Here is a 15,528-nt window from a genome sequence, read left to right on the forward strand (position 1 = left end):
CTTTTGGAGTTTTGCTTCGGTCGGCGGTGCTCAAGACTTGCCAAAAAAAACTTTTTTCTCGTTTCAAACACTGCATATAAATGAGTACCACCACTACTGATGCAAAGTTATCCAAAGCAAGCCACAACGTGCCAAACGGGCACAGTATTTCCATCGATCACCAACCCCACTAACCAGCTCAATCCAGCCGTCAGTTGCTGTTCCATAATCACCCATTTGAAATTTGCAGCATCTATTAGATTGATGGCTTCAATCTAGAGTTCAAACCACAAGGCATGAGCCCTGGATATATATATATAAAACTAACCATGACAAGACTGTAAAAGATGGGAAGAACTCCCGTCTGCTCTCAGGGCTTGAACAGAGGAGCTTGGTCCCTGGAGGAGGATCGAATCCTCGCAAACTATATCGAATCCCATGGTGCCGGAAAATGGTCCAGCGTTCCTAAAGAAGCCGGTAAGTACCAAGGAGAGCTAGTTATATATATCCATGTCTATGACAAATGTGCAGTCATAAAACTTCATGTCTTCCCTTGAAACTTAAGGCCTCAATCGGACTGGGAAGAGCTGCCGCCTTCGTTGGCTGAACTATCTCCGACCTGGCCTCAAGAGAGGTAACATAACCCAAGAAGAGGAGGACCTTATCATCAGACTCCACAAGCTTCTAGGAAACAGGTTCCATCACCTTCCCTCTATTTATATCAATGTGCTACTCCTATATATAGAGTGAAGTTCTCATTTGCTCCATTGATCTCATTAAGGTGGTCTTTGATAGCCGGCCGGCTCCCGGGACGTACCGATAATGAAATTAAGAATTATTGGAATACAATTCTTAGGAAGAAGGTGCAACGAGGCAGCAACTTGGCTCAAGCAGTGCATCATGAACTAGAGTCGGCTCAAACCAAGGCAACAAGGTGCAGCAGCAACATACTGATTGATCTGAAGGTTGATGGAGAGATCCAATCGAAGGACAATGCAGCAGGAGATCAGAATTGCAGAGGCGGTGCATCGATGCCACCTTCAGACGATCCCTTCTTGTTCAATGAAGACATGGCAGATGGATGGATGAGGGGGGAAGAGATCCAACCAGCCTTCGCTTGGGAGTTCGGTTCCTTAGCTTGTTTCATGGGCACAGAAGATTTCCTATGGTCCAACGATGTCTTTCACAAATAGATGGTACGTTTGTGTGGCCCCTTGGATTGGTGCTTCTACTCTATATTGGATATCTATTTTAGAAAATATTGGAGGCACCTCCAGACATCAGCTCAGTTAAATATTTGAGAAGTGTCACATTGATAATTTCCTACGCAGCGATTGCATTAAGCATAATCATGGAAAACTTATGCCGGGCAAATTTGCTTATGCTCGGCATAACCATTCCAAAGGAGGGCTATCATAAGCTGAACCTGGTATAAGGCCTTCTAATTTTCTATCAATGAAAGCACCCTCAAACAAAAATTAGTCAGAAGAAATTGTAGGCCAACTAGAACAAGGAAACATATGCAATAACTATTCCAATTCGAATAACTACTCTAATTCCATTTTGTTATTAACGAACGAATTGTAGACCCTTTTTTTTGCACTAAAGCGGGTAGATCATATCTGACGAGTACGGATGCACCCAAGAAAGTCAGAAAACAAAATGCCTCCGAGTACCTAGGGCAACTCTCCGTCTCCAGCTCACAAGATATTACCAGAATGACTGGCCACATAAGCAGCCACCAAATCCGCAGCTTCATTTGCTTTTCAAAAAATATATTTGGCCTGAAAAGCCCTTCTGTCCCTCAGCATTGCCCAAATATCTCGGAGCAGTGGTTGGTTGCGACAATTACCCTTTGGGCCCCTCTGGATCCAACTGATGACCGTGGCCAAATCACCCTCTAGGATAATAGAGCTGGCTCGTAAGTCGCGCCGGGCATGACGAAGGCCTGCCCAAGCAGCCCTCAGCTCCGCATTGAGAATCGAGATATCGAATAGCTAACATCCACCACCCTGACATATGGGTCCTGTATAACAAAATCTGTGCCCCCCCTCGTGCCTCCGTCCAAGACAGACCTATCGAAATTGACCTTAAGGAAGCTCGGGGGTGGGGACTCCCAGGTAAAAACACCGTGCGGAATGCTGCCGGAGCAGAATGGAAACTCCAGATGTTCCGAACTGTCAAGATCCCTCCAACGGGTGTGATATGACTGATTTCCACTGCCTGCGCCTGGGCGCTCTCCACCACGAGCCTCGGCAGCATGCTGTGTTCACCAAAGGTTCGGACATTCTTTGCCAACTAGATCTAGTAAGCCATGCAAGTCGCTCTAACCGCCTTCTGGTGAAGCAGTAGAGACTCTAACAATCGATGTATGACCTGTGGAAATTGATCCCTCTGGCCCCAAATCTCACGCTGGATCCCTGCCAACCACCAAGTCAACTCGCCCATTCACATTGAAACATCGCATGGTCCGCCATCTCATCCACACCACACTCTCCACATTCCGAGAAAATCCTCAGCCCTCGTCCATTGAGTACTGCTATCGTCGGAAGACGATCCCAGACCACCTTCCAAAGAAATAGTGCTACCCTTGGATGGAGTCCCATGTGCTAGATCCAGGCACAGTCTGGCCCCAACTCATACTCTCGTCGAAGGATGCAGAAAAGATCTCCCACCCTGAGGCTAGTCCTACTCGAGGTACTCTAAACCCAGATATCTGGACTTGCACATCCTGGTACCGAAAGAGATCAAACCCTATCTGCAAGATGCTCTCCAAAAAGCTGAAACAACCTAGCCTTGTCCCATGCAGCCACCCCCCCCCCCCCGGAAACAAAGAGATCACATACACACATGCCCTCTGCTACCTCAACACTGACCGTAGTCGGCCAATGCCACAAGAGGAGGGCATCCACCCACGGGTCACTAGCCACATCAATGCTCCGCCCATCACCTATCATCTATCTGGTGTGAGCCAATATGGTAGTCAAGTACATCACTATCTATCACCACAGGAAGGAGCACTCCGACCTCCCCGAGCTGGCACCTCAGGGCCCACCCACCCATAGCAAGCTGCTATAGTCCGGTTTCAGAACCCCTACGACTCCAACATGAACTGGACTGCATGCCGGGCGATGAGCGCCTCCCGCTTCTCTAGGAGAGATAGTACCCCAAGGCTACCCTTGCTGGACGAAAGGCAAATGCTCTCCCATGCCACCAGGTGCACTCCATGACTACCTCCACGCAAGCCCCATAAGAAGCCCCGAACTAGCTGCTTAATCTTTAGATCTGATCAGCGTCAATCTAACCATCATAAATAGAGATGCTTCCTGCCAACCCTCCATTCTACTCTGGATCAGTTGCACCAAACTAATGCACTCAGCTACCTGCAACCTCCTACCAGTGATCAGAATGCCTAGATAACTCCAGGTCCCATCCTGCTCTGGTATCCCCATAATCCTCCGAATCCCCCGTCTCACCTCCAGCATCATGCTAGGGCTGAAAGAAGTGGCGGACTTTTGGACATTCACTCTCTGCCGAGACACAGCACAATAGTCAATTAGCACCCTTCTGAGGGCCCATGTGTTCGCTACTCGCGCCTTTGTTAAGAGAAGATAGTCATTGGCAAAGAGTAAGTGAGATATCAGCTGGGCTCCTGGAGCTGGGACGTAAGCCTCCAACTCCCGGTCGGTGCATGCAACCACCAGTGCCCGAGACAAGACGTCAAAGCAAATGATGAACAAATACGGAGATAGAGGACATCCCTATCGAAGCCTTATGGTGGACTGAAAAAGGAGGGATAGTGTGTCGTTGACCAGAATAAAAAAATTCGGTCTCCGAACATACCCCAGCACCCAATCAATCCAGATCCCATAAAACCAAAACTCTCCAGGGCTCACCCAAGGAAGCTCCACCTGATTCTGTCATAAGCTCGTTCATGTCCAGCTTGAGAGCCATCAGACTTCGCCACTTCGGGGCCGCTGAAGATCCCACATCATTTCTTGGGCCAACATGACATTGTCGAAGATACTCCTACCTTCCACAAAAGCTCCTTACTCCTGATAGATAATACCGAGAAGCAAGGGCTTCATCCGCTCCACCAATATTCTTGCCACAACTTTATATAAGATTGTGCACAAGCTGATAGGCTTAAAATGGCACTGCTCCACCTCATCTTGATGCTTTGGTATCAGCATGACAAAGGTGGCCTTCCAGTCCTCAGGCATTCCTCCTCGACTGAAGAAACACTAAACTGCTTCCGCCACAGCAATCTAGATGATGCCCTAATATCTCCGAAAAAAGAAAGGTGGGAACCTATCTGGACTAGGAGCCTTATCCTCTGTCAAGGCCCAGACTACCTCCCGTACCTCCCACTCCATCACTAGTCGAACCAATAGCGCCTTCTTCATAACACTGATTCCCGTGTCGGCCCTCGGGAGCTAGCCGACATCGTCAGCCTCACTGTCCTCCGTCCATCTAGATCAGAAGAAATCAAGCAGGACCTATCTGACTGCCTGTTCCCCCTCCACCTGCTGGCCCATCTTGTCTCGCAGGGACCAGATCATATTCCTCTGCCTTCTGTTGATTGTGGTCCGATGAAAAAACTAGTGTTCCGATCTCCATCTCTGACCCACTGAATTCTAGATTTCTGTCTTCAGAATATATCATGCTGTCGCAAGATCGACGGATGAGTGGTAAGAAACTCTCGAAGGCCTACCATGTCAGCCTTAGGGAGTGCACCCTCCTGATCTTCTTTTCTTTGAAGGTCGGCTATCGCGGCCTCCACTTCCTCCAACTTTCTAAAAATATCGCCCACAGCCTTACGGTTCCAGCGACGCAATCGCCTCTTGGTCAACTCCAAGTTACGTGAAACCCTCTGCATGGCATCGCCGTGCACCGGCAAGACCCTAGCTAGTTTATCAATGATCGGGGCATCCTGCATGTTCCAACCAAAATTGGTCGAGACCAGCCGGTTCGGTCAATACCAAGTGTGACCCAACTAGATTGCTTAATTTTGAAATAAAAAAAATCAACTGCCTCACTTAATTTTGAACTAAAAGAAACAATATAATTATTTGATTTTTGAAAGACCGCCAAAGCTCATCAAGGCAATCCATGTGATGGAAGACCGCCAAAGCTCATCAAGCCATGTTCCATGGCCTAATAATACATACAAGAATTTAAACCAGTAACTGAAATATAGCTAAGTATAGGTACAAATAGGAAGATAATTAGGTGGATAACAAAGAGTATCTTGTGATTTCTTAGTTTATTTAATCACTAAGCTAGTAAACTAGTAAGATGGCAGAGAATAGCTAACTATACTAATCAATCATAGCAAAAACTTACAAAACATTGTCATCTCACAATAGTATAAATTCACAGGATGGCAACAATGATTGGATGAGATCTTAGAAATACCAAGTTCATCACTAGAAAATGAATATAAAAGAAAATCAAATTGCTCTAAAAAAAGAATGGATGAGGTATTTTTCATGTTCAAATTATATAAGGGGATCACAAATTAGTGAGAGAAACTATCAAATGACAGTAATAACGAGTATATGTAATTTAGCAAGCTATTCGACAACAAGATAGCGAACCAATTTGACTTAACTTAGCAATCTTATATGTATGGCTAAATTAATTAAGCAAGCTATTTCTGTTCATTATTATATATCTTTCTTGCCCACATAGCTTTGTAAAAGTCCCAACTCGTAATAAGTATTGATCCACTATCATTTTCCCCTTCCTTGTCAATAAATTACTGACTCGGTCTCTTTTCCTTCCAAGATAATATCACTTACAACAGCAAGAACATATTCTACAAAGAAATTGATAAAGAAATTGATGACTCCTACATGGCAATCAAGCATTTTATTCAGAGGTGAGGAGAGTAGTAGAGCTTGCTGGCTAGTAGTGGCTGTGGTAGTTGTTTCAAGATAAATGAAGGCACCTACACATAGGCTTGAGGTATGGTACTGAAATGGCTCTTCTCAAGCCATGTTGCTTTAAAAATGAGAGAGCACGCAACAACTCAGGATTTTATCAAAAAATAAAAAAAAATTAGTTGGAAGATATTATTTAGATATCTCAATTCTATATAAATGTTCAAAATTTGTTCAACGCACAACTGATGTAGGACTGAAAAGAGAGCCCCAGATTCTTAGAGAGAGATGACAATTGCATTCATGGAAGCTGATTTTGTCCTCTGCTTCCATTGCCTATTTCTTCTCTCCTTTTGAAACTTCTTGGAAGCTTCATTGGGTGAAAGAGATGGTTGCAGTGATGGGATGGAGAGGCTTGACTTGGAGATGATAATGCTGGACTAATTGCACTGTTTTAGCCATTTTATTTATACTGTCCAAGAGACAGATCTGGAGACTTTCCAACCATTATAGCCTTTGAAAAAAGAACCAGAGGGAGCGGGGACCAGGCTTGGGCATGTAGGCCACTTAAAGTCAAAAAAAAGGTTGACCACCAAACAACCAAACTGCATTGTTAATGTAAATCAGTTTCACCATAACTGCTGAGAACCAAAGGAAAAAAAAAAAAAATCCAAGCAAATGATTCGATAAAAATCTCGATGATCCAACCCGCTCAGTCGAGTTTTAAGTGGATTGCTGATCCAACTCAATCAAATTTTTAGAATTATCCTTAATAAACTATATCTGTTGTGGTTGAAATTTGGCCTGAGGGTGACCACGCTGGAGGAAGCCGAGAAGGCGCCGGCTGGGACAGAGGAAGGGAGCCACTTCCTGTGCTCCGGGGTATCTGCACAAAGTTTTGGCTGAAGATTCCGGCAAAGGCCCTTCGATGGCTAAGTTAGAGTTGATCCAGCATTTTTGGAGAGAGGTTTCTGAGTGTTTTTTCTCATTTACGGAGAGCTTTTTTTTGCCTCCTTTTTATAGGATGAGGGTCTCGGCCGTTACGTGAATTCTCGGACTGATTTGTGATCAACTAGCCATTAGCTAGAGGCGGCATGAATCACGAAGATCAATCTCGTAGGCGGAGGATGCGGGAGATATCTTTTCAGATTTGTTTTGAGGATCCGTCACATCATTCCAAGCGGAGGTTGATAGGGCCGAGGTCGGCTCGGCCTTTGGCGGGGTCCGAGGTCAACCTGGCTCTTGGCAGCAAGCATGGCTGGGATGTTCAGCCACATGCGCAGGCGTAGGCGCGCACGCGGCTGCGGCTGCGGGAGAGGTTAGGCAGGCTTGGAGGCCACGGCATGTGCTTGATGAAGTCGGCTCGGCCTCCCGCGGGGGCTGAGGTCGGCCTGGTCTCTGGTCGAGATCGGCTCGACTTTCAGCGGGGTTCGAGGTCGGCCTGTTTTTTAGCAGGACCGAGGTCTGACCTGCTCGACTCTGAGGTCTGCTCGGCCAGAATTGGGTGGCCCCACGCTAGAGCAGGACGATCCACTTTGCCTCCCATCAATATCTATACACTTAAATTGATATAATTATTAATTAATGTTTTATATTTATATTTTTAATTACTTTATATTAATTTGATATTATATTTATACTTATGTTTAATAAATGTGTATTTATATTTATCAATATATTTACAAAATATATATATCATTTATTTACAAACAATATATTTATCATATATTTATATATGATATTATCATTCAGATTATATTATATTATATATTGTATTAATTATTTTTATACTAACTAGTTAACTTGTCCAAGTCGCCAAATCAGTCTAGATCATTGAAAATCCAAGCGATGTGAGTTTCCGGTGTTCTTAAATATGAGATATGAGAGTCATTTTCTCACACCCATCAAATGGAGGCCAGATAGAGCAGAGGAAATTCTATCATAAATATAATAGATTATTGCCCTACGCACAAACGTGATTCAAGGGCTACTATGATTATTATTTTTTTGGTTGAATGACCTATTATGATTCTAAGGTCATCACCAAATCGATGGCAAATCAAGTAGCTGATATCTAATCCCAACATAGTGATCAAAAGGAGGAGAAGGCAGGTGCTAAGTATAACTGATGAATAGTCGAGTTCTCTACTTATAAAAAATTTCAAAAGCTCGGAATTGCCTCTATGGCCTCATGTGCTTTGATCCCAAAGCATTGTAAGAATTTATTACATATAATAAATAAGAGTACCACAACGGCCAATGCCAAGCTGTGTTGTTCTATTCAAAGAAAGCATACAGAACAACAGCATGCATCCCTCTTAAAGATTCCTCTCACTATTTTGGAGCTATGGCAAGCAAGACAAACATCTCTCCTTTTCCTTGGTTTTTTGCTTTTGGCTTTCTTCATCTTCCATGAAGGTGCATATCTCAACAGTGCTAAAAAGAGATAGAGAAATCAATCATATAACTTAAAAAATTTGAAAGTGCTACAATTCGACATGCATGTTTATTATAATCACCTTTATTTTTAAAGAGAAGTCAATCATAACACAATAACAAAGTTCAGATGTATGTAAATTAGATCATGGGCAAAATGTCAGTCGAAGCAATTTAGGTTGCAACAAATTGGCACTGCAATATTTTGTACGGATATCGAAAACATGAATATCATGGGGTATAAACCAAGTCAATCCAACAAATGGGCCAAATACAATATCAAAATATCAGCTGATATTTCCTGATAAGTATTTATCATTTTCGATTAATTAGTTAATTATAAACTGTTTAAAACTATAATTGTAAATTTGAAATTTATTTATTTATTAACATTTCGATATATTTCTAGAATACTGTTCAAGACTCTTGAAATAATTAGTCTCCCTTTTTTTGACCAAAGCTTCCAACTTTACCAAAATTTAGCAAGATCCCGGTTGATCTCAACCTTCCAAGATGACAGAGATCTCCTGTCTTGAAAACCTGTTCTAAGATACATCAAGTCTAGGTTGTAAAAGGTCAAACCGGTTAGGTTGGATCAAATTTAAGTTTCTTTCAATTATTTTGTGATCCAACTCTCTAAAAGTCCTTTACCATTGTTTTCAAGTTTAATGAGCTAGACCTTGACAGGTAGTGATTGGGATTTGGTGCCCGCATAAGAATTCTCCAAAGAGACCCATCCAGTGAGAATGAGGACAAATAGAATGATTTTGCACAGCATGGATATTTATGAAATTTCATATATTTAGGAAGGTTTACATGCAAAAAAAAATTAATTTTATTCTTTTCTATGTTAACTTGTTTTAACACTCGAATTTATCTAATGTGTGCTCCTCAATGTTTTACATAAAAATATTATTTAAAAAATTAATTTAATAATTAGATAACAAAAAGAGTTATAGAAGTTTTTTCACTAATCATGGGATTGAAATATTTTTTCTTTTCTTATTTGATGAAGCTTGTGTAAGAATACAATGGTAAAACCATAACTTTTATTATAACTTTTACTAGATCATACAAGGCACAGATAATTTCCATACATGAAACATGAGATTTTACGCAAGATAAATTGAGTTAGTTATGGCTTGTTTTTGAAAAGCATAGTTTATTTGGTAATAAAAAGCTATTACATTATAGAATGTTGGACGGTTGGACTAGATCCCTCCTATACCTAAAGAGGATGCAAAATCTTTATAACGCTGAAAGCAACAATTTCATAAAACTCCTCTGAATAAGGAAAGATCATGAAAGTAGGCTCACAAACAGAGACTACTATAGGAGAATGCTCACAAGAATCTCCTCTCATTCTCCACTTTACTTTTCCTTCTTTTCAATCATTATTCTTTTGCTCTCTCATTTTTTGCCCAGATAGAGGTATTTATTACCAAAATCTATAGCTTTAATTTCATTATAAAAATGAAATTAAACCAAATGTAAATATAAAAATATAAATATAAAAAATCAAAGATAGAGCAATTTTTTTCTTAACATGGAGAGAGTGAGATAAAATAACTCATTGAGTTGAATCACCAATCTATCAAAATCCAAGCCATGATTTTCTAGATTTCTCGCACATTAAATAAAATTATTGGGTTCAACAATATATATATCCATATATATAGATAGATAGATAGATAGATATAGATATATATATATATATATATATATATATATATATATATATATATATATATATATATATATATATATATATATATATATATAGATATATAGATATATATATATATAGATAGATAGATATAGATATATAGATATATATATATATATATATATATAGATATATATATATATATATATAGATATATATAGATATATATATATATATATATATATATATAGAGAGAGAGAGAGAGAGAGAGAGAGAGAGAGAGAGAGTCAAATATGATGTTATTGAACTATATGATCAGTTTGCTTATTTAAATCTATGGCCAACAGTCAAATAGTCAAATTCTTGAAAAGAGCTATTAACTTGGGTCCTAATGAAGGAGGAAACTATAAAATACCATCCTCTGAAGATGAGCAAACCCCATAACTCTGGAAAGGACAACTTTCATATGTTTTCTATAGGAAAGGTTGGTGATATATAAATCACCCACCCCCTTGGTACCACTTGTCATTCCAATGGTCCTGGGAAAATAGGTTTTGGCACAGAGAGAGAGAGAGAGAGAGAAGATAGGATTTTGGCATGAGAACCAGCATGTGATTGTATCCAATAAAATTATTCATTAAGGGTTTTGGATTTGAGTGCAATTGAAAGATCCCCTACGCAAAAAGATAACGAAAGGTACTTCTCACCCAAGGATCCTACCACAGCCAATACATTTTGTCACATGAATTTGCCATGCCAAAAAAAAGGATGGTCCTTCCAACATCAGTTTTTTATATCCATGGAAAGGATTTGTATTTGAAAAACTATTTTGAGTTACTACTAATAAAAATTGGAGTTTTCTCAAAAAGACAAAAGAAAAAGGAGATTTAAAGTATAGTCAAAAACTGGCCACATGTATTTTTTAGTGGATATATATCTTTGTTCCTCTAAACAATTTTATAAGCCGATATTTTGCTCTCTAAGCTCCGTAAGATTTTTTCTTCTTTTTCTTTTCCTTCTGATGTTGCACTAAGATCGTTCACTAAACTGATTTTCGTAACACCCTTGCTTGTCTAGCTAGCTTCTCCTTTGTAATTTCTTTTTCATTACACTTTGATATTAAATAGTCCTTTCTTTAAGCTTTTTTTTTTTTTTGCTAAAGACGGGTTTTCATACAGTACGTGTACGAATACACCCAATAAAGTCAAAAAAGACTAACTCACGGAGAGCCAGTGGTAGCTCCCCCTCCCCCACCCAAAAAGTGTACCCTGAATGATGAGCCGCGAAGGCAGCCACCCAGTCGGCTGCCCCATTAGCTTCTCTGAATACATGTTGGCCTGGATGGCCACCCCAACCCCACACATCGTCCCTATATCCCGAACCAAGGGATGGTCTGAGCCCTCACCCCTCAGCTCCTCCTGGATCCAACTGATAACTGTGGCTGAGTCGCCCTCCAAGATAATCGCGCCAGCCTGCAGTACCTGCCTCGCATATCGAAGACCCGCCCAGGCAGCTCGTAGCTCTGCCCCGGGAACTGACGTACCGAATAACTGACAGCCTCCTGCTGCCACCACTCTGGAGTGCGGATCCCGTATGACAAAACCCGCACCTCCTCGCGCGCCTCCATCCAGGACCGATCCGTCGAAGTTGACCTTGAGGAAACTCGGGGGTGGGGGTTCCCAGGTGAAAAACACCTGCTGAGGAGCTGCCGGAGCAGAGAGGGAACCCCAGGTGTCCCGAGCTATCAGAGGTCCATCTGAAGAAAGTCTGATCTCCAATGCCTGGACTCGCGCGAACTCCGCAACGAACCTCGGTGACACCCTGCGCTCACCGAAGGTGTGGGCGTTCCTCGCCAGCCAGATCTGATGTGCTGTGCAGGTTGCTCGAATAGCCTCCTGACATGTTCGAGGCCGGGCCAGCCACTGCTGCATCATCTGTACAAACTGAAGCCTCCCACACCAAACCCCCTGCGGGAACCCTGCCCACAGCCATGCCGACCTCGCCCACGTACACTGAAAGAGCACGTGGTCGATCGACTCCTCAACACTACATGTCCCGCACTCCGCAGGGATCCCCCAACCTCGCCTGCTTAGCACTGCTCTCATCGGAAGGCGGTCCCATGCCACCTTCCATAAGAAGAGTGCCGCCCTCGGGTGAAGCCCAGACCTCTAGATCCAAGTGTAGTCCTGCCCCGGCTCATGCTCCTGCAGGATAACATCGGCGAGGTCTCCCAGACTGACACTGGATCGGCAGGAGGTGCCCCAAACCCTAACATCAGGCCCCCCGCAACCTGGCACCGGAAGGGACCGGATCCTCTCAGCTAGGTATCCTCCGAACAGCTGACATAGCCTAGCGTCATCCCATGCTGACTCTCCTGGGGCAAGAAGATCGAAGACCCGCAACCCCTCCACTGCCTCAGCATCGATCATGGTCGGCCAGCACCTCAGCGGAACAGTATCCACCCATGGGTCCGCAGTCACATCAATACTCCGCCCATCGCCAATCAGCCACCTAGTATTTGCTGACACTGTCGGCAAGTACCTCCCAATCTCACGCCACATGAAGGAGACTCGTCGCGCTCTCCGTGCCGCCTCTGAGCCCCCACGGCCATATCTGGCCGCCATCACCTGACTCCACAGCCCGTGTGGCTCTAACAAGAACCGAGCTGCATGCCGAGCAATAAAAAGCTCGCGCCGCTCCAGTAGGGACTGCACCCCGAGACCGCCCTCACTGGTAGGCCGGCAGACATGCTCCCAGGCCACCAAGTGCACCCCGTGGCCTCCGCCGTATGACCCCCACAGGAAACATCGCAGCAGTCGCTCGACCCTCAGCAAGGTCGTCTTCGGAACCACGGTGTTGGCCATGAGGTATACTGGCATGGACCCCAACACTAATCTGATCAAAGTCAGTCTCCCCATCATAGACAGGGAGGCCGCTCTCCATCCCTCCAACCTGCTCTCCACCCGCTGCACTAGGTAGGAGCACTCTGCCACCCGCAGTCTGCGGCCTGTGATAGGAACTCCCAGGTAGGTCAATGTCTCCTCCTGCTGAGGTATCTGTAGAATCCCTCGGATCTCCTGTCTGACCCTGCTCTCCGTGCTCGGGCTGAAGTGGACTGCTGACTTGTGGAAGTTAACTCTCTGACCTGACGCCGCGCAATAGTCCGCCACTACCCTCCGAAGGACCCGTGCATCAGAAACCCGCGCCCCTGGCCAAAAGAAGGCAATCATCAGCGAAAAGTAAGTGGGAAAGAGGACTAGCCCCCGGGGCGGGGACATAGGCCTCGAGCTCTCTGTGGGCACACACCCTCTGCAAATCACGAGACAAAATGTCAGCACAAAGAATAAACAAATAAGGTGATAGAGGGCATCCCTGACGCAGCCCCATGGTGGACTCGAAGAAAGGTGAAGGTGTGCCATTGACCAAGATAGAAAATCTTGGCCCCCTGACACACCCCATGATCCAACCGATCCACTGTCTGTGGAAGCCGTACGCCTCGAGTGCCTGCTGAAGAAATCTCCACCTGATCCTGTCGTAAGCTCTCTCCATATCCAGCTTAATAGCCATCAAGCTATGTCGCTTCGATGCTCGCTGCAGATCCCACATCATCTCCTGAGCCAACAGAACATTATGGAAGATGTTTCTGCCAACTATAAAAGCCCCTGCTCCTGACTGATAATGCCAGGCAGTAAGGGCTTCATCCTACGGACCATTATTCTGGCCACAACCTTATACAAGGTTGTGCACAAACTAATGGATCTGAAATGGCCGGGCTCCGCCGCCCCCTGACGCTTCGGAATGAGTGTGATGAAGGTAGCCTTCCAGTCATCCGGCATCCTCTCCTGAGAGAAGAAGCACTGAATAGCCTCTACCACTGCTGTCCGAATGATACCCCAATACTGTCGGAAAAAGAACGGGGGGAACCCGTCTGGACCCGGAGCCTTGTCTGGAGCCAAAGCCCAGACTGCCTCCTGAACCTCCTGTGCGGACACTGGTCGGACCAGGGCTGCGTTCTCAGTATCCTCGATTCTTGCATCCATCCTCATGGGATGGTCTCTGTCGCCGGACTCCTCATCTGCCGTCCATCTGTCACGGAAGAAGTCCAACAAAACTTGGCGAATGGCAGGCTCACCTTCCACCTGATGTCCAGACCCGTCTCGCAGCGAGTGGATAGTGCTCCGCTGCCTCCGGATAATCGTAGTCCGGTGGAAGAAACTAGTATTGCGGTCACCCTCACGTACCCACTGAACTCGAGATTTCTGTCGCCAGAAGATCTCGTGCTGCCGTAGTAGTGAGTGGTGGGTCGCTAGAAGCCCCCGGAGATCACCCATATCATCCACCGAGAGCTCACCTTCTAGATCTTCTTTCCGCTGCAATTCAGAGATCGCAGTCTCTACCCCCTCTACTCTCCGGAAGATATCACCCACAGTCTCACGGTTCCACCACCGAAGACGCCTCTTGGCCAATTCTAGCTTGCGCGACACCCGGTGCATAGCATCTCCACGCACCGGGATGCGCCATGCCTCACGGACAATATCCCAGGACTGGGGGTATGATAGCCAAACCTTCTCAAAGCGGAAGGGGCTATGATGACTAGGTCCCGATGATGTAGAAATCAGCAGGGGGCAATGGTCTGAGGCGATCCGAGGTAGGTGACTAACCCTGCAAGTAGGAAAACGGAGGATCCAGTCCGGGGACGCAAAGGCCCTATCTAGACGCTCCCAAACCCTAGCACTGCCGAGCTGATTATTGCACCAAGTAAACTGAGGTCCAGAGAATCCTAAGTCCACCAGGCCAGTACACGACACAAAATCGCGAAACTCCCTCCTGTCCGCTCTATCCATTAAGGCTGCCCCGCCCCTCTTGTCGCCCGAACTCAATATGCAATTAAAGTCGCCAACTACAACTGTCGGGACACCCTGGGCGGTAAGGCTGGTGATCTCCTGCCAGAGGACTCTCCTGATCCTATAATCCGTGCTCGCGTACACCCCACACAAAACCCATGGGGCAACATCCGGTGCCGAGACAACCATAACTACCTGTTGGGGGCAGTTGTGGAAGACATCAAAGGTCGCCACCCCTCGCCTCCACAGTAGCAGGATACCTCCCGACAGCCCTCGGGAATCGACTGCGTATGACTCCCAGTCCCTCCCCAAGCGCCGTCTCAAACGTACAAGCCCCTCACCAGATAGCCGGGTCTCGCTGATGAAGCAGATCTCCGGATAATGAACTTGCACTAACCGTTTGAAGGATGACATGAAGGACGGCTTGGCCGCCCCCCTACAATTCCAGGCTAGGATCCTCATGGATCACAGTCCACGTAGTCGGCCTCTGACCCATCCTCCCCCTGGGCCGCGGGGCCAGCCTCAAGCGTGCTACCTGGGCCCTCCCGCTGCTCAACAGATACGACCTGCATGACTGCCGCCCTAATACGCTGCACAGCAGTCGTGTGGTCCGTGCCCCCTCCCGTCACCATCGGTTCGGCCTGACACCCCTGTGAAAGCGGCACGATGTGGTCCCTAGCTCTGCTCCCACTGGATGCATCCTCCCGCTGCTCATCTC

The 15,528-nt window shown here is 45.3% G+C and overlaps 1 protein-coding gene across 1 annotated transcript; it reads left to right on the forward strand.

Annotated features, from left to right (window-relative positions):
• The first annotated feature begins 326 nt into the window (after nucleotides 1-326).
• LOC120111798 (transcription factor MYB1-like) lies at nucleotides 327-1,254 on the forward strand. The gene is made up of 3 exons (XM_039129699.1): nucleotides 327-456; nucleotides 545-674; nucleotides 761-1,254. The coding sequence occupies exons 1-3, from the start codon at nucleotides 327-329 to the stop codon at nucleotides 1,170-1,172; spliced, it is 672 nt and encodes a 223-aa protein (XP_038985627.1). The 3' UTR covers nucleotides 1,173-1,254.
• The last annotated feature ends 14,274 nt before the right edge of the window (nucleotides 1,255-15,528 follow it).

The sequence above is a fragment of the Phoenix dactylifera genome, chromosome 8 (assembly GCF_009389715.1).
Source record: "Phoenix dactylifera cultivar Barhee BC4 chromosome 8, palm_55x_up_171113_PBpolish2nd_filt_p, whole genome shotgun sequence".
Lineage (NCBI taxonomy): Eukaryota > Viridiplantae > Streptophyta > Magnoliopsida > Arecales > Arecaceae > Phoenix > Phoenix dactylifera.

Bases quoted from the DNA above. Each gene is read 5' to 3' on its own strand.
- LOC120111798 (XM_039129699.1), top strand. From the start codon at position 327: ATGGGAAGAACTCCCGTCTGCTCTCAGGGCTTGAACAGAGGAGCTTGG. The intron at 457-544 runs GTAAGTACCAAG...TTGAAACTTAAG, and splicing joins CAGCGTTCCTAAAGAAGCCG to GCCTCAATCGGACTGGGAAG. The intron at 675-760 runs GTTCCATCACCT...GATCTCATTAAG, and splicing joins CACAAGCTTCTAGGAAACAG to GTGGTCTTTGATAGCCGGCC.